General features: G+C 40.9%; 1 protein-coding gene across 10 annotated transcripts in view; it reads right to left on the reverse strand.

The window, feature by feature from the left end:
* Positions 1–6790: 6790 nt before the first annotated feature.
* The window catches only part of PPP6R3 (protein phosphatase 6 regulatory subunit 3), a 45262-nt gene continuing 26812 nt past the window's right edge, over positions 6791–25240 (reverse strand). For 4 of the 10 annotated variants that reach the window (XM_015863794.2, XM_015863793.2, XM_032445184.1 and 1 more), the window contains 11 exons: positions 24374–24460; positions 22786–22883; positions 20957–21011; positions 20113–20243; positions 19154–19272; positions 17577–17730; positions 16168–16274; positions 15341–15491; positions 12993–13010; positions 12545–12667; positions 7899–8327 (listed from right to left, as the gene is read on the reverse strand). In XM_015863794.2, the coding sequence (XP_015719280.1) occupies positions 8276–8327; positions 12545–12667; positions 12993–13010; positions 15341–15491; positions 16168–16274; positions 17577–17730; positions 19154–19272; positions 20113–20243; positions 20957–21011; positions 22786–22883; positions 24374–24460 (1095 nt within the window). In that variant the 3' untranslated portion in view covers positions 7899–8275. Of the gene's footprint in view, positions 8328–9981; positions 10105–12544; positions 12668–12992; positions 13011–15340; positions 15492–16167; positions 16275–17576; positions 17731–19153; positions 19273–20112; positions 20244–20956; positions 21012–22785; positions 22884–24373; positions 24461–25240 lie in introns of all 10 variants that reach the window. The other 6 variants (XM_015863795.2, XM_015863792.2, XR_004307609.1 and 3 more) reach the window with 5 other exon arrangements.

Raw genomic sequence — 25240 nt, forward strand, 5'->3', positions numbered from 1 at the left:
TAAACAAAAGAAAGTGTACTACCACTGGTGTATGCTAATAGAGGAGTGCCACTGCTGAATGTGCCTCGTGCTGCTCGTATTCCTCAGGATACAAATGCGGTTGTAGTGTCTTTTTCTTTAAGTTTATACAAAGACCTCAAGAAGATCCAAAGTAACCCCCTGCAGCCTGGAAGGTGCAGCAATCGTTTTCTCTTCAGCCCCACCCTTGTCTGACAGCTGCTATAATAGTGATGCCTCAATCCCAGCACTGTAACTTTCCAGGCACCGCTGCATGCCATATGGACTTAGAGAAGAGAAACTTTCCGGGAGCGACCCCAGTTTAGAAACAAAACCAACAAACACCCCCAGCAAAAAAAAAAAAAAAGAGGAAGCTCAGAGGCTGTCAGATGCTGTCATCTGCTGCAAGCCTGCTATTTATTCCCTTGGATCCCTACTACGTACGTAGCTCTGCCCTTTAACACGTGCATGGAGATCTCCGCAGCACCACCTTCAGCACAGTAAGGAGACAGAAGAAGCCACGCTGGCCAGAAATACACTCATCCTGAGAGCACGTTGTGGCACCGGGCCATGTAGAATCACTGCTCCAAAAGAGGGAAAAAAAAAAATGCTCTTCATCCCATGCCAAAGAACCAGAGCGTGTGTGGATAAGAAAGAAAATGGAGTGTGCTTAAAGAGCAGGAAATAAGTTCTGGGCTTCTTAGTCAGCTCTCTCCCTCCACTAGATGCATTCTGCCTTATTTTTGCTGCACATCTTCACAAGGTCTTGTTGTTTTTTTACATCGCTACCGCCTAATGGTCATAATGTCTTTGCCTTAACTCTAATGGCAGCAATTTTGTCCCACTCGCATACAGATTTCAGACAGGAATTATACAATAGCTTTTGTCTTTTTATCAAAAAAGAATAGTGGTAAAATACAAAAATTACCGTCAGCCCTCCATCACCCCATTTTCCCTCTTTCTGGGGGTGAAGTCTTTCTTCCCTCAGTTTTCCTGAATTTCGAATGATGAAGGAGGTTATGATTAATTTGCAGACAGAGTAACCCTTTTCTGAATGCACGCTGCTCAATCAATGAACAAGCTGCTTGCAGTAATTAAAGTAATGTCATCCTGTGCTCAAATTGCTTGTGCTAATAGGGCTAATTGGCAGCAGCCAGCATTAACTCTGATTAGTCATACGTGTCTAATGTCATCACCAGTGCCTATAATTTTCTACACAGAGGGAATTTCACATCTGTTTTAAATCACTCGTCTGTTGTCTGCATCGGTGCTGTTTCCTCTATTATTTTATCAAAGATTATTTTATTACAGTAAATGAGAGGAAAGTTTATTTTCTTTTTCAAAAGTAAAGAAGCTCACGGCGGAGAACGCGGCGTGTGGGATTGCCAGGTCACCCATTCCAAACTATTTGATTTCAACTGCATTAACAAAAGCAGATCCTCCTCCTTTTGCATACAGGCTGCCATCCCCTCGTACAGAACATCCATCTCATCCATTTAGACCACAAGCTCTACTTCACTGTATAAAAACAGATGAGCCAAAAGATCCATCTTAAATCTGTGTTGGAACCTGCAAAGAACTGTTCTCAGGAACCCAAACTTCACAGCTTTTGCCCCATTTATTCAGGCAAATTTCGGCTGCAAACAGAATGATCATTGTTGTTCAATTGATGCAAACAGACAGATGTCACACTGTCTAGCAGTCAGTGGCTACAAAACGCAGCTTCAGAGATCAAGCTTTACTCCTGCCTTTCTTCTTGCACAAGTCTTTCTTTTTCCTTCTGGGAGATTCTGCTCTCCCCTCCCTTTTACCTACCAGCCAACCAGCAATTGCTATGAGGCTTTCGATAACATCTATCAACAGCTTGCTACTGTTATCTGTTCGGCTGCCCCTTCATTTATAGAGTACGTCACATCAGAATTTTAAAACTACCACCAAACCAAGAATACTGACAAAGTGTGCTTTTTCAATTGCTATCAGAAGAGTATTTTACCCAGAACTATTACAAATAGCCAGTTAATAAAATAAATGCTCTCTGTGTACAGTCAGAGGCAAAGTAGTGGCTCATAGAGCAGGAAGAATGAAGTGAAATTCCATCATTTTTGTTACACAGCTTTGCAAAAGAGAAGTGTGAACAGACCCTTTCAGCTTCAGCCACGTGTCCTTTTTACTTGGCTATCTTCATACATTTGGCTTCCAACTTCTAGGAAAGAGGAACATTTTCTTCACGAATGTCACAAGTGCATCGTTTTTGTGATCCTACCAACCCGTGGCAGTACCTCTGTGCACCGCCCTCCATCGGACTTCTGCCACATCTTGCAAGTAGAAGAGTGTGCCAAAGCCAACACTGCCCAGACTTCATAATGCCATAAAAGCCAGAGCTACTTGTAGTAGAAGAGTAATTAGAAGCTGGAATCAGCCTTTCTGTCCCCTAAGTGTAATTATCTTCTTTAGAGTGTAGAAAAATCTGATCTCTCTCTAGCACTGCTCTCTTGTGTCCTGCAAGTAATTAAGGATAAAGCTCTTGCACACAAGGGATACAAGCCTCTTTTATCATGAGCAGTACTGACATAGTGAGTGCTGCCTCTTCTTCATTTCTTGCAGGAACAAGTTTGTTTCTATGCTTAGGTACTCTGCTATTTACTGCAATGTTTTAGCCGTTTCATCTACAGCCACAACAAATGGCAGCAAGCAGTTCTTGCACACAGATTCATACCACGATGGCAAAGGCAGGAGAGGCCCAGTCAACTGCACGAACGGCCAGCAGCCACTGCAACAGAGTAAAAACACTCTTAAAGATCAGCAGGCAACAAGTCAGGTGAGTTAACGTCCTTTGGACTACCATCAGACCATTCCTTAGGCCATCCAGAAGTTAGTTACACCAGAGAGACCGTGCCTTTCCCATAGAGAGCGCTAGAAGAATTCGCATGTGTGCAATACCAAAATTAAAGCAGACCCAATCCATTCAGGCTGGCCAGACACCAACAGAAATGTCAACATCTGCAGAGACAGAAGCAAAAGAACATTCTGAAGTACTTCCATAATACGGTACGGATGTATCACATGCACACAGGCCTCTTCCTCCTAGGATTCCAGACCTCAATGCATTTAGGATATGCACCATGTGCATGGCCCCATACCGCATAAGAAGATGTACATTACTCATACACATGTATGCATCTCTTTGTTTCTGTACACAGATTAAAAGTTCTCTTATGTGCTTGGACGTACTGCATGAACTGGGTAAATAACACACGTCAGCTTCCACATCCCAAGTTCAGAGTTAAGTCATTGAAGTACTTTAAACGACATACTCAGTGCCAGCATTAAGAAAGAAGCTGCACTCTCAGTTTGCCCTTCAGCTTCTCAAGTTTCTTAATTCTGAGGAAACTGCAGAAAAATGCAAGACTGATTCTGTAGATACATCAGCATCCCAAACTCCTTGTTATAACCCTTTCTGTTTTGAATGCTGGCCGATCAACATGCACAAGTCCTGTACAGCTCACTCCAGAGCAGAACACTTCTCATTTGAAAGCACATAAAAATGACGGTTTAGCAAAGAAAACAAAAGAACTAATTCCGTCTCTTTTTTATCATCATTTTTTAAACCAAGCAGCCTTAGCAAGTGTTTAGTAAGTGTTTCTCTAAGGATGCAGGTAACAAATGGAGATACAGTGCTCTGGGGAAAGAAGGGCACTTCAATATTAGCAGCCAGAGCCACTAGACTCATATTAGCCACCTCATCTCACTGTCTGATCCAGCAGCCATTAGATGACAGTCAACGCTTCAGATCTTCCCACAGGAAAAAAAGAAAAAACCAAAAACCAACCAAGAGTGACTGATTTTCTTGCCGCTTGGGTATTTTTGTTGTTTGTTTGCATTTGGGAAAAGAGGTTTTACTCATCATTTATGCATCACCAACCCTCAGGACCTCAGCAAACAAACCAGGTTAACCTACTACCCAAAATGAAATTGAGGCCTCTCACAGACAAGTGGTTTAGATAAAAAGGGGAAGAACCTACCATCAAGCACACGCTTTCTTCCCAACAACAAAAGCAGGAAGAGTCGCACATACTGGAATTCAAAGGCAGACCAGGCGTATCTGTAACTGTCAGGTTCAGGTTCCACGTGAGAAAGATAAGGCAGCTCTACGACTTCCTTGAGCATCAACCACCACCATGATCATTTACAGCCTGAGTGAAAGGACACACTGCATCCCACGGCTGAGAAACCTGACTCAACAGCAGCTAGTCAAGATCTGGGTGACTGCACATCACATACAGAACAGACAACCGTGATTTAAGTTAAGAGTCTCCAGAATCCAGATCTCACAGATCACAGAAAGGCACCTACCAACACTCTTAAGAAATCAGAAATGAGAAACAGACACATTCCTCCTGAAGCAGGCCTTGGAGTCATCACTGCATTACTTAAGCTAAGGCCAGGTTAATGGACTAAAAGTAGTCTGAGCTCATCTTGCTGATCAGCACCTGTCGATTCACAGAGAAAGAAATGCATCAGACACTAACCCTGACTCATCTGTAGGAGAGAGAAATGTTGAATATCGTGACTAGCAGAGCACCACATAAAGCACAGTTCCCTTCAATGCTTTAGCTTGTAGCAGAAGAGGAAAAAGTACATGGGGACTTCCCGTGATGTCACAAAGACAAGTTTAATGCCTCTATTTTTATGCTAAGAATAATTTTAATTCTACCAGCTACACTTCCTCCACACTGCGCCCTCAGTTCTGACAGTAATGGCACAGAAGGATGTCAGGGCCTTCTTACCCGACAGAAAATAAGATGCAGAATCTAAGACAGGAGCTTAAAAAAGTCAAAATCAACATAAAAGCAGCTCGTTGCTTTCACGTTATCTTTTAATTTCCAATCTGACTCTGAGAAACAACGCACACTTGTACAGTAAAGCATGAAGCGCTCATGCCGCATTGCGCTACTGGCCAGAGGTGATTTGCTTAAGTATATTAATAGCCAGTTATGTACAATAAATACTTCCTAACTGTATAAAGTATATGTCAAAACAAAGTAATCTCCAAGGAAATTAAAGTTAATTTCAACAGGAACAGAAGTTCATTATGAGAAATTTATCTTCCTAAGTCTTTCTTACCTCCTCATTGGAACGTCACAGTGAGCAGCTGACAATGCAGAACCCAGTCTGAGAGGCAGAGAAAAGACTCACTAGCAGAGAGAAACTTCACTCCAAAGCACGGTTAAAATGAGTTGCATTTACAAGGAGTTAATGAGATTACTTCAGCTGTCCTGCTGTCAGTGAATACCTGTCAACTCACTCAACAGAAGGCATCATATTATTAACCAAGCCCACAGCTTATAACTTCATTCAAACAGAAGAAACTTACTGAAAAATTCTGCACAAGGCTAATACTTAAAAGTTTGCACTGATGTAACCAATCAAGGTGGTGAGATTCATCCACTCTACCAGGTCACAGAGACAGGTCTGACAAGGCTGAGGTAGCTACTGCACACACTGCAGGTCTAGCTATGCTTGTACAAGTCCTTTCATATTAACTGCCACAGTGCCCCCATTTGCAGTAACTGCACCTGTAGCCATTTCCACGAGTGCTGTGACACGCTGCCACGCACACATTCAGAACAAGGTTGAAATAAGCTCATTACCACTGGCTAACCGCTACTGAATTGTGCAGGAAGTCAAACCCATACAAAGGTACTTTAGGCTATTTTGCAAATCAAATATCTCTAGGAGAACTGAAGTTCACTGCAAGCAAGTCAATTTTGATAGAACAGGTTGGGTAACAGAGCCATTGAGAACAATTGATACAAGTTTGTTCAAATCTTCCTAAGGCTATGATGAAAAAAAAAAAGCACTGAGAGCAGATGATGCAAGGATATCCCTTCACTGCCAAAGCTTTCCCTTCAAGCTGAGGATTTCCAGTACAAGTAATGTACCCGTGGGCAAAGCAGACCACAGACCTCACTACATCAAATCTAGTTTAAAGCCCGGGCTTAAGGCACCTCCCAACTTAACAGCAAATGCAGTAGCTCGGAATAAGGCTGCTAGAATCAGCTTAAAGTAGGTTGGCTTACCTTCGCTCCAGCACACCCTTTAGACAGAAGGCAGACTACACTGAAGGAGCAAATAGCACTTACCACCATCACATCTACTCACCTGAAAGCACACGGTAGGAACTGAGAGAAAGTGGACAAAGAACTCCTTTTCAATATTCATCTCCTATATGAACTAAGTAGCGGACTGCCACATCAGTTCTCCAGCAGAAGGAAGGACGAACTACAAGGCTTGACTGAGCTGCAGGCAATGGGGCTGAAACACAGTTAACGACTGGCAGGCTGTCAGTCAGTACCACCTTTACCCCTCTCGCCCGCATGAGAAGTGAAAGCACCTTGCTAGCAAGGGACAGATCACTTCACTGAGAGGACAGCAGGGAGACACCGTAATGCTCTCCTGCGCGTGGAATTAACACCTGGACTGCAATTCCTGCACTGAAGAGAGCACTTCCGTCTCCAAAACAGCTTAGAAAGAGATGAAAGGACAACTGCCAACCTCAGCATTAACGGGAGACGCTTTGGGCAAAGGTGCAACTGGAAGCAATTCCGCAATTAAACAACATAAAAGGACTCAATTCCATCACGATCCATATAAGTGAAAAGGCAACTACAGATCCCAATGCCTTCTACCCTCATGTTTTCTCTCCGTTTTCACACAGCCGATGAGCTTGCAACACGTTGCTCCTAACGCTTGCTGCGAAGATGCAGGACAGGAAGCAGTCAGCGCAACGCCATTGGACTTTTCTCCTTTCGTTTTATTTCTGTACGCAATGTAATGTTTAGGCACGTTGCTGGGGACGCTTCCTAAAATCAATCGTTGGCCATTGTTTAGAGTATCCTTTTGGCTTTAAATACTGGTCAGGAAAACAAATGATGTAAAAATAAAGGAATATAATTCTTACAGAAATAAAAATGGATTTGCATCTAAAAGTGCAGGAGGTGAAGTACTTTAACCCTTTCACCAGACAGTGTGGCAATATACAGAATATTGCTTCCGTTTGTTTGAGAAGGCCGTCGGAATTGTACACTGACATAGAAAATTATAAATTACACAGAATTCGTTTCCATAATCACTATATATATATACACAAACCAGCTGCGAAAAAAAAACTGGTTTAGAACATACAAATGAAAGCCTCACACAGATCAGTACAGTGAAAGTAACAATTAACATGCTCCGCTGCCAGAATTCGTATTCAAAGAACACTACATACTTTTACGATGCGTGTACTGTAATTCCATTAGCAGCACGGGCATTGCATGGACTTGACTCGTCTAAGAGGATTACAGCGCTTTAAATACGCAGATTGTTCTGAAATGTTCCATCGCAGAACGCTCGGGATTAAAGTAAATCGTGGTGAATGGGTTAAAAAGGCAGGTGAATCACTTAACACAACAAGCCATGTGCACTTCAAATATTCTCGTGTTTCACCTGGAAGGTATTGTTTCAAGCAAACTAGATTTAACAGAACATTGGCTTCATAGTAGTATCAATTTGTCAACTAAGTTGTAGCAATAAATACTTAAAATCTCTACCAATAGACTTACATTTTTGATCTGTTTTAAACAATACAGAAAACAATTACCAATTAAAAAACCTGTTGTAAAATGTAGAACACCAAAATTCTCTTTTAAACCACTTCTGTAAGCTAAAACAACCAAAATAACGTTTATAGGGCATTTCAGTTCTACAATTCTTCGCCGACCCGAAAGAAACATGAATTCAGGTGTGGTTTTTTTGGTTGTTTTTCATTTGTTTGTTTGTTTTCCTCTTTTTACAAGGTGAAAAATGTATGAAAACCTGCTAAATACTTTGGTCACACTAATCGTCAAATAGTCATGTCTCAAATACATTAGATTTGTGTATTCACTTTTTTTTTTATAAAACTATTCTTACAGCCATTTTTAACTATAGTAACACTACTGTCATCATTACATGGGCAGCAGGATCTTATTTCACAGGCCACCCGTTAATTAGAACAATACAATATAAACATACGCAAAAATTATTGGTATTTCTCAATGTGCAATATTTTTACACTTATGAATTTCTGTACAATGTCTTAAAATCTAGAATATAAATGTTGCTGGTCCTGATCCCTTGCAAAATTAGTGCAGCAGTAACTGGCTTCAACAGGCTCTAGATGAAATCCTCAAGAAACGCTCAAACACCCGGGTATCAGTTCATTTTCTTCAGCCAAGGCAGTAGACATCACATATCATACAGGGCCATTAACAGATGTCTCTCCTAAAAGGGTGCGCTGATCAGTCCTAAGAGGCCAAAAAAGGATGTAAGTGTACAAGAAACAGCTGGTGTCAATTTCTTTATATATATATATATATATATTTTCCACATGCCCAGATCTGCAAACAATGCTAAAGTAACAAAACCAGGAAGAGCTGCTGAGTTCCTCGAGGTGGAGAGGCCTCGCAGAGAGATCTTGACAGATTAAAGCACTGGGAAATCACCAACCATGTGGAGTTCAACAAGAGCTGCATTTCCCACCTGGGATCGGTCAGCCCTGGCTGAATATTCAGAGTGGGGGAAAAAAAGCCAGAGAGCAGCTGCACAGAAAGGGATCTGCTGTTCGGGCTGGTGGCAAGTTGATGTGAGCCAGCAGTGTGCCCTGGTTGCCCAAAGGGAATGCACCGGGCCCTGCACTGCTGCCAGGTGAGGGGAGGGGTTGTCCTGCTCTGCTCTGCGCTGTGCGGCCTCACCTCCAGCACTGCATGTCATTTGGGTGCCACAATGCCAGAAGGACATAAAACTGTTAGAGAGCATCCAGGGGAGGGCTATGAAGCTGGTGAAAGGTCTGGAGGGCAAGGTGTGTGAGGGGCAGGTGAGGTGCCTGGGTTTGTTCAGCCCAGAGCAGAGGAGCTGAGGGGAGGCAGCTCCTCACAGGAAGCAGAGGGGCAGCGCTGGGCTCTGCTCCGTGTGACAGACAGCGACAGGGCCCAAGGAAACAGCACAAAGCTGTGCCAGGGGAGGGTCAGGGGGATGTTAAGGTAAGGTTCTGCACCAGAGTGCTGAGCATGGCCCCAAGTTCAAGGAGCATTTAGACAATGCTCAAACATACAGTTAAGTCCTGGTGTGCAGAAGTTGGACTCTGTGATTTCTGTGGGTCCCTGGGAAGTTTCATTCAGACAAGGTTGTCACAAGCAAAGGCTGTGACATTCCTTCCCATCTACTGATTTCTACAATTCAGATTACAAGGTTCTAAACATTTGCCCCACAGGGAAGCCAAAAACCACAAGTTTTCCTGCAAGCATAATTAAACTTTTTCAGAACAGAATTCCGCAGAGCTAAAAAGAGGGAACGAGCTAATTACATACTCATCCTTTTCTGGAGTTCTATCTAGTTTGGCATAGCCAAAGTAGCTCAGCATACTAGTGAAATGTGTTTGATCCTCAATGAGTTACTGAATGATCTCTGTAGCTGCTGATCTCTCCCCCTAAAAAACAGCATGCTGCTGAGACTTCTCCACAGCTTACTCTGTGAGGCAACAGATGATGCTGGGATACTTCAGTTTGCATTTGAAAACAAGCAGCTAAGACACAACAGGAAAAAAGACCGCTTTGCTGATTAAGTTTATAAGCTGCTGTTTCACTAATACTTTGAACTTCAGTCCATTACTATGAAAGGCTGATGAAGTATGGAAGAAGTCAAAGAGCAAACCTGTAAGAGTGAAAATGGGAACAGAATATACAGTTCTAGATAAGCTTGGGTAAACATGTGAGTTCAGTTGCTCTGGTATAATGCAGATGAAAAGAGCAAATCAGTTGTGAGTAAAAACATTAAGAACTGCAAGCAACAAAAGCAAAAGAAAAAATATCTCAGCTTCCATTTAGCGCAAGTCTGCTGAACACACGTGGAGCTTCCTTTAACAAATATAAAAACCATTTGGAACCGCATGAGAAAAGTTACCTGTAACTCCTGTTCTCTGATGGTGTACATCACAGAGAAGCCACTCTTGGGTCCGTGCTCTACATGCACATGACCAGCAGGAGTCCCCCTAGCTAAGTCTTTGGCTGCTAAGCACTAAAAACACTCATTAAGAAAAAATATGTACACATTAGATAAAAAGACAGACAGCACTAGACAAAGTTAAACACTTTTTAGAGATACCCGTAAGGTAAGAAACAAGTGCTGCACAGAGAGGAGTGCTGACAGTTCAGAAAGCAGTAAGCTATGCACTAATTGGAAAATACCCATGGCAGAAAAGGGTTCCTAGCAGAGATGATTATTACGGCCACCAGCCAAAGACCTACCTAGGGACTCCTCCCACTAGTCACGCATGCATGGAGCCCCAAAAGTACAATTCGGTTTATCTAGATATTTGTTCTGTACATATATGAGGATCTGCTGTGACAGTCACCTTTAGAGAAATCACTGAGCTGTAATGAAGCCAGCCACATTCCGTGAAAGGAGTTCCTCGAGATTCCCTGTAACCCAAAAGCAATCCGAGGAACTGCTGGCTCTGAGAGCCCTCTGCCGGTTAAGACGAGCATCTTTACTCAGAAGGCAATCACCACAGAAGGCAAGTACCCACACAGTTCTTTCTTCCCTATCGCATAACGCTTAGCACTGCTAGAAATACTGCACTGATAAAAACAACACCTCTAGATAAAAAAAAAGAGGCCATGGAAGACTGAGTTTCTGTGTTTCTGCAGTTCCGTTCCAATTAGAATCAATTTCTTGATTAAGTTTAATGAATGCATGCAGACTAGGAAGTTCAGGCTTACCAAAAAATTTCAGTGTAATCTCAGGTCCCAGATGCAAAATGTACCTGCTCAAACTAGTCCCAAACAGACAGAATCTCTGGTTTTGAATAGGCTCGCACCCTTTAGTTCCCACAGAGTATAATCAAAACATTCAGTAGAGTTCTGTTGTATTACATGTCAAGCTATTTTCTCAATCTCGGCTACCAAAAGCTTTAAATTTTCTCTTGACTGGAAAGCAAAGAGTGCAGTGGTGCCTACAGTCTTACCAAATAACTAACACGTTCAGAACATTTCTGTGAGAAATACTGAGTGCCTCTAATAATAGTTTTGTGTCCGTGGAAGTCGAGAAAATACCCTTTAAGCTATTGTAAGTTAACTATTAAAATACACCTTTGCATATTTATATATTCAAAAATCATACTCCTGTCTATAGTGCAAGACAAAAGCAATCCCTGGAATTGCTTTTAGTTAAGCAAAATCCCCCCTCCCTTCAGAATATGCTCCTGGTCAGAACTCCTGCAGCTCCCCAAAAAGGAGGAACAGACCCCAGGGATTACTCAGAATTCAGTAACTGAGTAACACGTATTCCTTTTACAAGGGGTTTACTTAAGACAGCACAGTTCCTTTTAGCGCACTAAATTCTATCTGGATTAAGAAATGCCAGCATTAATGCCAGCACAATCTTTTGGAATTGTAATACCGTGATGTGCAACAAGCCATTCGTTCCCAGAGGAAACGTGCAATTAATCTCTAGGCAAATGTACTAAGTATGGGAAATAAGGCTCTCTTCCCCTTGTCTGAGCTGCGTAGCTTGTGTGGACCAGCTCAACTGCAGCTTTCTGCCTTCAACGATCAGTTCCAGCCATCTGAGACTTCTGTCAGGAAGGAGGCTGAAGCAGTGCAAAATTGTCCTTACTTTTGCACAGCAGCAGTTGGAAGCTACCTCTGCCAGACACTGCTCGGACCTAAGTCCCTGAGCAAGGCTCTCACCGAGCACCACTCTCAAGGGTGGGATTCTTCTCACCTGCTTTAAATTCTTCTCTGTTACAGTGTTTACAAACAACTTTCTCTGTTTGACAGCTGTCACCTCTGAGCTGTTTACTGAGCCACTATTCTCCAAGACTACACACCAGCAGCCAACCTGCCAAAGCACCAAATTTTCTTTCCTCCAACACATATGCTGAGCAATCCAGACTGCTCCAGAAAGCTTTATTGCAAACAATTTATGTACCTTGAGAAGTTTTCTCCAAATCCACAAGTATTTAGGTTAATACCTCATGAAGACAAAGGTGCAAACAGTAAGCAATTCAAAACTGGAGGCAATTATTTGACTAGTTCACAATTAAACAAACGTGATGAGGCATTTCCCTTCCACACAACTGCAGCTGTCCTGCAGTACAAACACAGCATGAGAAACGGCAGCCCCGCCTCATGTCAATGCTCAGGACAAAGTCAAATGTACCCCCTTTTTCCAATCATAGCTTTCTTAATTATCTTCAAGTTTGTATTATTAACTGACACATAGAACAGAACAGAGGGAGAAGAGAAATATTTACAACAATATTAGCAAGTCAATTAATACAAGGCAAAAACCTTTCTGGCAACTCAAGAATCTCAGCATGGCTGGACAACACAGCTGTAAGAATCTTCTAAATAGATGCAAGTGTAGATTGAATTAAACTCAGACCTCTTTAGATTGGTTCTAGCATAGAAAAATGTATGGGCTGCTACTTAAGAGAGTTGAAAGGATCTCTGAGTGCAGTTACCTCTGCTCTGGACTGCTGTTAGCGGGCTGCAAAGCCGAAGGAGCCTCTTCTGCAACCTCTGCATTCTCCTCTACCACATATTTACAAGAAGCATCCTGCGAGGTAGACAATTTTCCTTCCTCACTACATGAAAGGAAACAAGGCATTTAATTTGTGAGTTTGATTATTAAGTTACAATACATTTCAGACAACAGCAGAAAATAGGGAGAAGGGTTTGGTGTTTCACATGCAAATGGATTTTAAATTATGACTGAAACATGAAGATCAGGCACATGATTCTGGACTTAACAAACACTTATTAAGGCACCGGCGTTCAAAACCATTACAAACTGACTGGATAAAAATGCAGGAAATACAATGATTACAAATACAACCAGGAAGTAAATAAGGAATGTGTGTGAAGCCCAAAGCGGTAACAATCAGGGTTACAATCCTTTGCTGTACATACCGATAGGATTTCAACACTCTGAAGCCATAAGTATGCAAAAAACAGAAGGAAGAAAGTATAAAAGAAATTCAAGATTCCCTTAGAAATTGGAATTGACAACGTCTGCCCGTAAAGCAAATTAGCAGAATCACTCATCACCATTTCTGTAAGTAAACTACCTGAAGACTACATAGCAAAGCATGAAGCATATATGCTGCGTATACCATCAATTGCTCTATTTCAATTCATCAGCGTCTTCTTAGACATGAAAATGAACACAGTTGGGTGGAAAGGCAGTGCACTCACACTGGGAAACACACTTGTGTTTTGCTACTATAGATAAGCACAAAAGCTCTGGCTTCCCACCTTGTCCCATTGATTCAGGCCCCGATTAGCACATTAATGTACAAAGTTAACTGTACACCTATAAGGGCAAAGGGCAGCTCTACAGATGACCGAGTTGCTTCCTGCAGCAGTAAGTCTAGCAAAGTCATCAGGAGCATTTTAAAGTCATTGCTGTTTTCTCTTCCTGCTCTTACAGCTCTCCTGTCAATGCACCCTCACTCTTCCAAAGAATCCTTCCCTTTCCTCCTACACATCCTTAAATCTACGCAGCCTATAAAATAACATCTTATCCTTGTGAACACTCACCAACACCCATTATTCCATCTGATTTATTACCTCATTTGCATCAAAACTCTTTGTCTGAAATACTTGCCACAAACACCGGGCCTTTTCTAAATTTCTTTTGGAATTATTTTTAAAGAGGTAGCCTCCCTTCTCCTTCTCAACTTCTCCTCCCTTATGAGCTAAACTCAAAAGCCATTTTTCTCCTTTGCAGCTTTCCGCACAGCAGCTCCTGTTTTTACGATGCTTCTCCTCAGCACTGATTTAATCACCATCCATCTTCTGTTGGCAGAAACTTATGCAGAACTTAGGTCTGAGAGCACCCACTTTGCCAGATACACAGGTCAGAGTGTGATCTCCACTCTTCATCTGAATTGAATTTTATTTTATTTTTTAAATATAATTTCCTCTGGATAAAAATAACTGTTTCCCATTTGCTGTCCAGACATATTTATAAGTAGGTTCAAAGAAAGCCATGTGAGCTCTGACCAATATGAGACCAATTATCTCTACAATGGACCTAAGCAGTCCACATTTAAGATCTCATCCCTTCAGCTCTCTTCCACACTTAACATCCCCTCTCCCAGATTCATATTCCCTCCCTTTGCACCTCTCTCCTTTCAGCTGCGAAGATCCATAGCTCAGGCAAAGAACTACATGACGACAGGCAGCAACCGCCACCGTGTGCTGCCTACTCATATTAACTTCATTTTCTGCACTCTTATCAGAGGCCACAGAACCTGTCATTTAAAGCCATTTAAATGTAACAGCACCACTGATATCCAACCGTGACTGAAATGTAACAACAGAAGTGCAGACCATATAAAAGTATTCTTTAAAATACAGAACGAACTGGAGAGAAGGTGCATCATTTACTAAGTCAAGAAGTCGTTCTGATGCCATGATATCCCACTCCAGAGTCACACTGCTCCAATAAACTGCTGAGGTTCAATTTCTCTAACAGCCACTTGATTTTCTAAGTGCTGTGCGGTCAGAAACACTCCCTCCCCCAACGTGGAAAAGCATCTCATGGCACTTGATGTGAGTTACAATTTATTACTTAGATATTCAGAAGGACAGAAACAAGAGTGACTGAAAGCTGTTACATTTCAATTCCCAGAGCTTCCAGAATCAGCCGTACTTATCTACTAACAGGACAGCTAGAATTAAGATGCATTTAAGGACAGCATAGGAACTGGGAAGTTTTTAATTTGGAAAGATGGAGGCTCTATTAAACAATCCCTAAAACACATAGAAAATTTCTTCTCATCATTTAAAACTAAGACATAGGAAACAGAAGAATGAGAGCTAGAGAACAAGAAGAGAGATTTCTGACTAATTACTCTCAAGAGCAGTGCCTCGCTGCCATTCCATCTCTCCCTTCCAACCTCCTTTCACACACAAGAGACCAAATTCCAAATCAAATACTCAGCGCAAAGTTTAAAAGGCTTTGGCTTTAATCTACAACTGTACCATTATTTTAATGTACATTGAAATGGCGTGGTAATGTGCATCAGGCTCAAAATGAGGTCAGTCTTCTACTGCTAACCTTCCAATGAAAAATCAGATTTGATAAGAAAAATCTTATTCTAGTAATTAACTGGAAATAAAGTCTCAAGACAATTACATTTGGAGGAAAAGGGTTCTAGTTAGACACTTAGGAATTATCACTTATAACTCTTTCTGATGACAGTGTTGTAAAACAAGAGCGGGAAGGCAATACAGAAGGAGTAAATTCTCACCTTTTGAAAACAGCCGTTTCAGTTTTAGCGTCTACAGTAAGGCTCAGTGTCTCCTTCATGCTGCCATTCATTACAGTTTCTGTTACCTTGTCTGCATTTTCTGCATCCTCCTCTCCATCTGAGCTGGCCTCCATAGCAACACTTCCTGGGGCTGGAAGAAACCAAGTACTTTACTACATGCCTGGTTATGTGGTTACTGCAGTAGGTTTGCTTGGCCAAAACATTAGTATGAGTATACACAGTTTGCTCTTGTACAGCCCAAATCATTGCATAATTTTACTCTATATGGTTTGCCAGTAAATCCCCAAGTACTGGCAAGCTTCTGACAAGTCCAGTCTTCCTGGACTTTCCCATCTGCATTTTGAGTTCTGTCTGCTAATATGCACAGAAAATTAACTAATGCTGGTTTGACTTTTAATCGTTTCACATGCAAAGAACAAAAAGTATATGTATATGGAGAAAATAATTTGCAAAGGAGAAAGAAGAAATGGGAATTTTGAACACTTTGAGGCTACTGATCTATTGTACATAGGAAGTGATCAGAGGCTACCCCTTTTCTTTGGCACCAGCTCAGCTAAGAGCTGCCATACGCAGGGCTTCTCTAACAGAAGAGATTTAGCTTCCCTGCTCATGATAGGACAGCTTTTTAGAGACAGTACCAACAATGAACTTCATAATTTCTTTTACAAGTCCTTCTCGTTGGCTAGCAGAAGAACAGAACCAAATGAGAGGTCTCTGGATCCAGAGTTCTATAGTTCAGCAAGGTCTTTCTTCGGTACAAGTATCAGAAATGAATTGATTTGCAATTCTGAATGCAATGTACTCACTTTCCAGCTGTGCTGCAAGACCACTTGCATTTGCGCTCAAGGGATCCATTGGCTCCGTGTTTGTCTCCATTTCCACAGGAGAATTACTTCTTAAGGAATCTGTCGAACTTCAAATACAAAGTAAAAATAAGTTCTAAACACAACAGAATGAAAGGCGTATTCGATTCTTTCAAAGGCACGAAGCCTCAAGCATTACTGAACCTGAATGACACCAAGTTCACAAGAGTTTTGGCTAAGGCATCCTAAACAGCAGCCCAGTAATGCAAAACCCACCAGAGCACGGGGCCAAGTGAGGGTAAGTTTTGCCCTGCTGTTATTTTTACCTGCAAAGGAGACGCTGCAAGGCACACAGCTGTTGCTGGCTCCTCGCAGTGTTTCCACCATTTTCAGCTACTTTTCTAATGGACTTTTTGCAACCTTGAAAATCCAGTGCTCTGCTGAGACTGTCAACACAGGCCCTAATTATCAACGACTGCAGAAGTTGTATACCTTAATTTGTTTGCTCAGTGGTATATACAGCATAGCTACAAGTTCTTCCAATGTGCAGTAATTCGAAATACAAATTTTGACCACTTGCTACTCCGTACATGATGGAAGCATTTCATCTTCTCAATCCACTAACATGGCAACTCCATGTCTTCATTTATAAACCTGTAATCCTGTTATCAACTTCCTTCCCTCAAACATGAAACAATTTAGTGCTTCACAATGGAAAATCATACTTATATCAAAGCTGTTTAAAGCCCTGATAGACAACTGAGAGCCAGGCAGACAGAAAGAAGGATTTTCTGACAGGATAAGAAATCAGTTCTTGATTGACAGTATACGGCAACTCAAATTTTACATCTACAGGGATGATTAGGTTCTCACACAGAGGACCTCAATTATTTCTGATGTACTGATCACACCAAAAGAAGAAAGCATATATCAGGTACGGTCAAAATAGTACAAAGCTGCCTGCTCTAGACACTATACCTATGTAACCATGTATGGTTTGTTGTTGTTGCCTAAGGCATCCTAAACAGAAGTCCAGTGTTGTTTTTTCTAAACAAAATTTGTTTAGAGTACTGACAAAACAGAGTCACCATCAACATTTTATGGCTTTCACATTCAACAGTTACACTTGTTCCTTAAGTTCAGCCTATACCAAAGAAGTTGTAGACCATTTCCGGGCAGAGACCAATATTCAAGCACACAAATAATCTTCAAAAGTCCTCTAAAATGACCCTTTAGTATCCACTTACACTACAAAAACCTTGGTGTAAATTGATCATACAAAGACACAAGACTATAACGTGTGGAGGCCTTTGAACCCAGCACACTCTGCATTACTAGCAAAACACCTCCAACACAGCCTTGGGTAGAGGCACACCCCAACAATACTCGCCCTGTATCATCACTGTTCTTACCTCAAGGAGGATGTGAACTCTGAAAAAGAAGCCCAGCCAGTTTCTTTGGCTGGCATAGGTTCTTCTGTACTCCACACATCAGACCCAACAGAATCCAGATTGGTACCATGCGCAGTCTCCATGGGTACATCAAAGTTAGCTGACCAATTTGGTGCTAGAAAACCAACCAGCAAATTTATTAGGAACCAATTTGAAGAATACAAATGTACATATGCCTAACTCACCCATTCTCTATGTGCACATTCCAAAAAGAGCAGCAAAATTCTTAACTGCATTTTAAAGCACATGCAAATGGATTCTCTACGTAGTTAAAGCACGAATGTATTCTCTATGAGAAATTCTGCTAGTAAGGCAGAATTGGTAACTCTCAGTACTGAGAGAAAAATCAATAGCATAAATCTGAGGAACACAAAAACTACATTAGATTACAAGTGCAGTTGCACTTTACTCCTTAACCTAACATTAATGGTTGTTGTCGATTTTCAGCGCTAGTTTCTACACTTAAAAAACGAAACAAACAGCACCTTCAGGTTTTCCATCCCTTCTTCAGTTTCCTATGCACATTTTCCTCAGCACAGAAAATGAACAAGACAATGCAGGTACAGGCGGTCTCTACTATCTCATGCATTAGCAGCACTGCTAAGTTTCAGAAAAGCTTAAAACCCCTTATAACTTTAAAATATTTACTGGGATATTAAATTTTGGAGCAGTCTGGACTTAAGAAAATCTAATTTAGGATAGGTCAATTCAAAATACATCACCTACCCAAGGGAAACATTTTCTTCATCAACACTTACATACAAAAAAACAGGCTGAAAAGGAAGCTCTGACTAGCAATTAGAAATTCCAACCCAGGAAGATATGGGAGGAGACCCACATGGATCAAAACTTGTTTGACACACAGATGCCAACGACACCAATCTGACAAAAGAAAAGAAAACCCTTAACTATTCCTTCTATTGTAGTTTCTAATTCCTTACAGTCTAGATAAACACAGGGCTTTTGCCTACAGACGTTGCCAGTTTAAGTAAAGCAAGTTTAGTTTACAACTTGATTATGAGAACTCTTAGGCCAATTACAACAGTTAATTTTCCAAGGAAGAGCCCTGCTGATACACACTGTAAACAGGATTATTCACATACGAAACGACACCGATCTAAATCTATTTCCCTTCTGTAGAATGCGTTTTAAAAGAACATTTTAAGATGAAGTGTTGGTCTGAAAAACTTCTACTAAGAACAGCCATACTTTATGCTCCGAGATTAACAACCTATCAGGTATGCAAGCATACGAGATACGTAAATTGATTTTCATTTTTCCCATTCTGATTTCTACTCAGTTTTCCCTCTTGAAGAGTAAGGTGTGAATTTTAGAGAGACTGCAGTAACTTGCTCAGGACATGTAAAGAATTTTGATTCCCCAGTACCTGCATAACTGTGCAGCACACGGTCTTTACAGTGAGAGAGGTTAAGATACTTGGAATAAAAAACAATAGGAGGAAAACTCTTACAAAATAACTCTGTGCTAAATGTAGCACCTTCCTATAATTCCAAGCAGTTGGCAGAAAAGCTACGTACGTTCGTTTAAGTCTACTTCCATTTTGTCCTCCGTACTGGCGTGCGATTCAAACAGATCTTGTTTTGTTCCATCCTCTTCTTCAGAGTCAGTACTTTCCTCACTGTCCGTACTGCCCGAACTTAAAAAACAAAGAGACAGTTTACATGGGATTAGATCCTGGGCACAAAAGAATGCTAGAGAGTTTGAGGCTTAATAGAAACACAGCAGTTATTGCTAAATTGTAACTCTTTTCAAGATCAATGTAAGACAACAAGTTATTTTGAAAACAAACCCAAATGTATTCCAGTCTGTCCTCCTACATATATATTTTGAAACCTAGAGGTGAATCTCCCTTCCTAGTCAGCACAACCAGCATTAACAGTTAGGTAATGACATATCTAAGCGCATCCTTGAAACACATCACCTAGGCATGCACAATGCCAACATACAAAACAACTGCTTGTGTACAGGGCTTAGCCCCATGCACTCCAAAGGCCACAACAGAAAAAGCACATGTGGTTTGGGACTCAAATCACAGGAAGGTCAGAAAATCCAAAGCTATCCTGGGACAAAATTCAGAAGCCATCGGAGGCTGCATAGCCCTGAGTTCTGGGGAACAGATGTTCCTTTCCCTCAGTGCAGCTGCCTGTATAGTTTTATCCACAGCTGCAATATGATTAGGTGCAACTATGGCAACAGAAGTGGATACTCCAAACCTAGTAGCATTGTAGGATAGCAAGGTCTGCCTACACAGGTAGGGCTGCCTTGGGCCAAGCAGAGGGAAAAAAAAAGGAAACGTGCTTTGATGCAGAAAGAACTGAGTAGTCAGGATAGCAACGTTAAGCAAATTAAGGCTCAAACAAAGACAATAGTTATCCCTCTACCATCTTCTCTAAAGAATGGAAATGAAGATGGACAGCCTGTGCAAACAGCCAACCTGAGAAAGGGCTCGCTATAGTGCTAAACACAAATGTCTTACCTGGAACGTCTCTGGGACTCTGGTGTAAATGCAATATGTTTTTCTTCCCAGATGTCTTCTTCGTCTGAACCACCATCATCAAACTGCTGTATCCGCTCCTTACAGCATGCCTCAAACAATGCTATGTTGCCCTAAATACGGGAAAAATATAAAATTCTCTTTATAATTGATTATTCTACTTCAAGTATTTTGGAAATAAATGATTGGTTTGAAGAGAATCTTTAACTTGTGGGGAAGAAAAAGCACCACCCAGTAAGCACTGGAAAACCAGAAGACATTGACAGCTTTATGCTTCCCAGGAAAGCATACAGTGGAATTTGCTTTACTCAACCGCTAACACACTGAGAGCACTCATCCAACAACTGCTGGGAGGCTCCATCGCAATTCAGAATGGTGAGTAAGTGACAACAAAGAGCTTTCCACAAAACTGCAACAGCAAATATTCCAGCTTTATTGTTTGTAGTTTGTATCATTTCAGCTCAACTGACATGCAGCACATATGCTAGAAGTCTCTGTTCTTCACTTTCCGTCACCACTATCTTGGCAGAATGCTGAAACAGCGTCTGTGTTCAAAATGCGTGCGCAGTCTGCACTAACTAGATCCAAGCCTTTTCTTGAACCTGGACACACAAATTAGAAGCACTTGCTTAATATTAACCATAAAGAACAGCAATAAAGTAATCTAACTAGAAAAACCCCACAAGGCAGGAATAAGGTGTAGTTACTTTCCTAACGTTATACGTACGTCATAAAACAATAAACAAAAGCCACTAACAAAACTTAAAGGTCACTCAGAAGTTTAAGAGGCAGCAATTTTTCTGCAGGCACAAGAATGCATACTTACACTTTCATTTGTATTGAGGGTAAAGTTGATGTCTGAGACTCGATCAAAAGAAACGCTGCAAAATAAATGATGCATGAAATACACTAAGGAAAGACGATGCTATGACACAAGGACACATCACTTTCACAAGTCCTTACTTACACTATCAGACTAGGAAAGTGAGAAACATAAAGAGCCAGTAATCCCCAGCATGAGACCAAGTACGCAAATTCCACTAAGGAAGTCTGTTGGTTCCTGAAGTGCTTCCAGTGCTTCCAAACATCAATTTAGGTTTTCTTAAGACAGTACTGAATAGCTCTGTTTTTTTAAAACAATTGCTAAATGGAAGTTAAACCTGTCTCCCCCCCCAGGCTGCACATTAAGTTGGAGGCTTCACACTTGTTCACGTATCAAACTTTCCAGCAGTTTTACCAAATCACAGATCTGGCCTAAATCAAAAATAACACCAGGCAAATTGAATCTCTGGGGGAAGCAAGAATACAGGAAGAGGTGGGATAACCTATCGGAGGAGTTAAAACATTCTCTGGTCACCTATGGCAGTCAATTTAGAGCACGTGCTACTCTCTTCCTCTAATCCTTGCTCCAAGCAGGTACGAGATCAGTGATCTAAAGGACCAAGCGTTAAATGAAGCCGCACTACCACGGGAGCTGCCCCCATCCACCTCAGGAATACCCACCTAGCTAGGAGTTGCACTAAGCAGGTAATTTAAACTGCAATTGATTCTTGCACAAGAGGCATAATCTTAAAGGCAGTTAATCTACAACTGAATTAAACTCAGTGTACCTGTCACCTCAAGGTCTCAGTAAATCATCTTCCTTCCACCAAGATTATACACACTACAAAGGAGTTCCAACCCCCATCCTTGCCAAAATTCACTTCCTTCTAGCCAAGTTTCACTGTATCCTGAGCTACTTGCTCACCCATTTTCATCTAACCTCCCAGCAGATCACATGGTATAATAAGGCAGCTCTGCTTTATTGGAACTTCCAACTCTTTCTTGTTGGAAGGCACATGCAAGTTTCAGGTAGCCATCAGTTACTAATCATATCTTACATAAGAGCAAAGATCTTGCATGTTATTGCCTTTTTACACTTCCAAAAACCATCATCAAATAATGATTTTGCTCTATTTTAACTGCATCTTCTTTCATCCCAACCCATGAATTCAATTAAATCAGTACTGTTTTCAGTTAGAATTCCCATTCTCTCCTCACTATGCATCAGTTTACTTTGAATCGAAAAAACAGAAAGTCTGTCACAGTTTTTATTTTGTTGTCTTCTTTCATTTGTTTTTGTTATTCATAAAACCTGACCAAGACACGTTCTTACATCCCAGCTGCAACACCCTTAAAAAGAAAGGTAAATTTATAATGTTCGCCCTTACTTTCCCCTACAGGAAACGGGGCATGGATTCATAGGCACACTTCTAAGTAGAAGCAACTCATCTGCTCTGCTACACTGATTCAGAGCAGTCTGTCCTACTGTGCCTGCAAACAGAAGTGCTCTCCAAAAGAGCCCACTTACTGAATTTATACAATTTATACAGACCTACAAATTATTTCTTCACTGACAAACTTTATGTTCTCACATTGGCCCAGTCAGGACATTTCAAATGAAAGATCGGCTGTTGTTTTCTCATATAAACTGCTCAGAGAGGCTTTTTAAGGGTGCTCAAGCACATTCTGGTACCAGAAGACAGGACTGATAGCCAACTGCATCACATCAATAAAGGCTGGTATTTGTCATCACCAAAACCACAGCAAAATACGCTATATAAAAAAAAAAAGGTCCAGAAACTATGGTCAAAACCAGCATAATATTATACTCACTTGCCGATGTCATCTTGATCAGCAAACTTCTCATCGTTGAAGCCAAACTGGTCAATAAAATTGGACGTCATTTGTTGCATCTGATAATCAGAAAAGGCCTGGCAACCCCAGGACCAACGACAGTGATATAATGATTCTAATAATACTCTAAATCCTATTTGCCCATTTTGCTCCAAAGAAATAAAAGCCTCTCTAATCTAAATATAAGAGAAGGAAAAGGACACGCCATACCCTTTGAATTTTAATGGTAATACTAACTACGCGCCTTACATTTACTAATTTGAAAGCCAGTCTAACAGCAGCTCTTAATGAGAAAGCTCAATCTCTAGTTCAACCTTGAGTTAACCAGCATCCTTCCAAATGCACCCTTAAGAAGCAGGGAAACAACACAACGTATTAGGTAAAAGAACAAGCTGCATTTCTTAATATGAATATTAAGATATGAGCCGAAAAATATCCAGAAGTACACTAACTAGAGATACAAAGCTACCCAGTAAGCATGAGCTGCACTTATAGCTAGCCGTATCACTCATACATACATAATGGTGTCTCTTCAACATCTAGAAGAAATCAGCCTTGTGTAGGTCAACAATCAATTACTGACTGTCCCAATAAAACCATTATTCATCTTTATGCTGGTTACTAAGATCTCCTCTTCATCTTGTAAAGTATCTTCACTATTACTGATGTTAAAGGTGCAGGAATGAAAGACACAGGGTGCAGCCATTAACGCCAGTCACCAGGATAAACAGAAAATTAAGACATGAGCCTCACGACATGAAGGGATTATGAAAGTTCGCTGCCTGGATTATTAAGGGGTGCATGAGAAGCACAGAGCTGTTTTGATATCTCACTTTCTCACTAGAGCTGCTTCAGATGGCATCCAACTTATCATGCTGGTATTCAAGCAGACCATACATGCACAAGACCCATAGAGCAGATAAAAAAGAATCTAATTCTCTAAATTTGAGCCACCACTCCCAATTCTTTGTTATTAAAAGTATAGAAAATGTGAGAAGTACCAAAGACAGCATTAGCTGAAAGAAATATGGTTTTGGTTAACAGTCCAAACAAGTTGTATGCTTTGTACAAGGCATCTATTGGTAGTCTTGCATGACAAAACTACACACCAGCAGCTCCCACCCTTTCACCATCCATGGAAGAGTTAAAGGAGATTTATATTGCAAACAGTATTATTGGAAGAATTCTGTCATGCTTCATAAAAATGGCAAATAGAATTCACCATATCAACCTTCTACATCTAGTAAGAACAAAGGTCACAGAAACTGTGTTCAGCTCAGCCAGGCAGCTAGCATACGAAATGGCTCAGGTAGAACAAGCAGACATCTGCATGCACAGTTCCATCTCAGTTTAAAAACCGAAGGACCGAGAGGCCATGTCGTGTGCTAAGAGTCACATTGAGGGTCTCAATAAAGTAAAAGGGTGCATAAGAACACATCTAAAGAAGCTTAAAAAAAAAAATCTATCACAACCAATACAAATCTAGAAAGATTATTCCCAGGGCATTTTTTTGTTTTGTTTATTTTAAAGATATGAACAAATTATACAGCTAAAAGAGTCAACTCACTTGCTGCAAAGAAGAATCCTGTGAGAAGCCAGTTTCTTTGAAGTCAATCTCATCATCGCTGGAAGAATGAATGTGGCAGGTAGTAACCTATACAAAACAATCGAGTCGTTTGCTTATTGTGTGACAATTTCCAATCCAAACAAGCAACTGAATTAGTTGCAGCTGTCTCAGCTGCTACACTACCTAAAACAGACTCTGAAATATTTCAATATTGTTAGCCTACACCAGAGGAAGAATCTTGTATTTTTATTGTAAGATACGTCAATTAATAGCCACTAAAAGGCTGGATTATACACTTCCTTTCCAAAATAAGGAACACAGGAAAATGAAAAGACTGTCTTGGGTGTCTACAGTATTTGCAAGAATAAAGTTAACAAAAAAAAAAAAAAAAATTCACCTTCAAAAACTCATCATCAACATCTACTTGCAGAAGTAAACATGGTATTATTACCACAGCAACAACTGTTGGAACCATTACCCTAAAAAGAAGGGATGATTTTGATCCCGCAGCACAAAACCAGTGGGAATAGTTTGTTCCTCAAGTAGCAGTGTGGCTGAACTTGTTCTTGGAAGTAGCTATTTTCTATCAGAACAGCACTCCGAAAGTAATTTCAGCTGGGACAGCAATTAGGCAAAGTAACAGTAGTTACAAGAAGTAAGGCTAAGTAACAGCAGTTATAGCTGACCCTTCTGGCAGATCATTTATGTGAAGCAAATGTGTAGATGGCAGTTTGCTCGGTACTGTACTACACTGCCTTATTCCACACACCCATAGAACTCCATGGTACAGAATCTCAAGTAAACACAGTTGGTTTATGTGATTTTTTAGATTTACTTATCTTTTGACAAGAAATCAGTCTACACAAG

The sequence above is a fragment of the Coturnix japonica genome, chromosome 5 (genome assembly GCF_001577835.2).
Source record: "Coturnix japonica isolate 7356 chromosome 5, Coturnix japonica 2.1, whole genome shotgun sequence".
Lineage (NCBI taxonomy): Eukaryota > Metazoa > Chordata > Aves > Galliformes > Phasianidae > Coturnix > Coturnix japonica.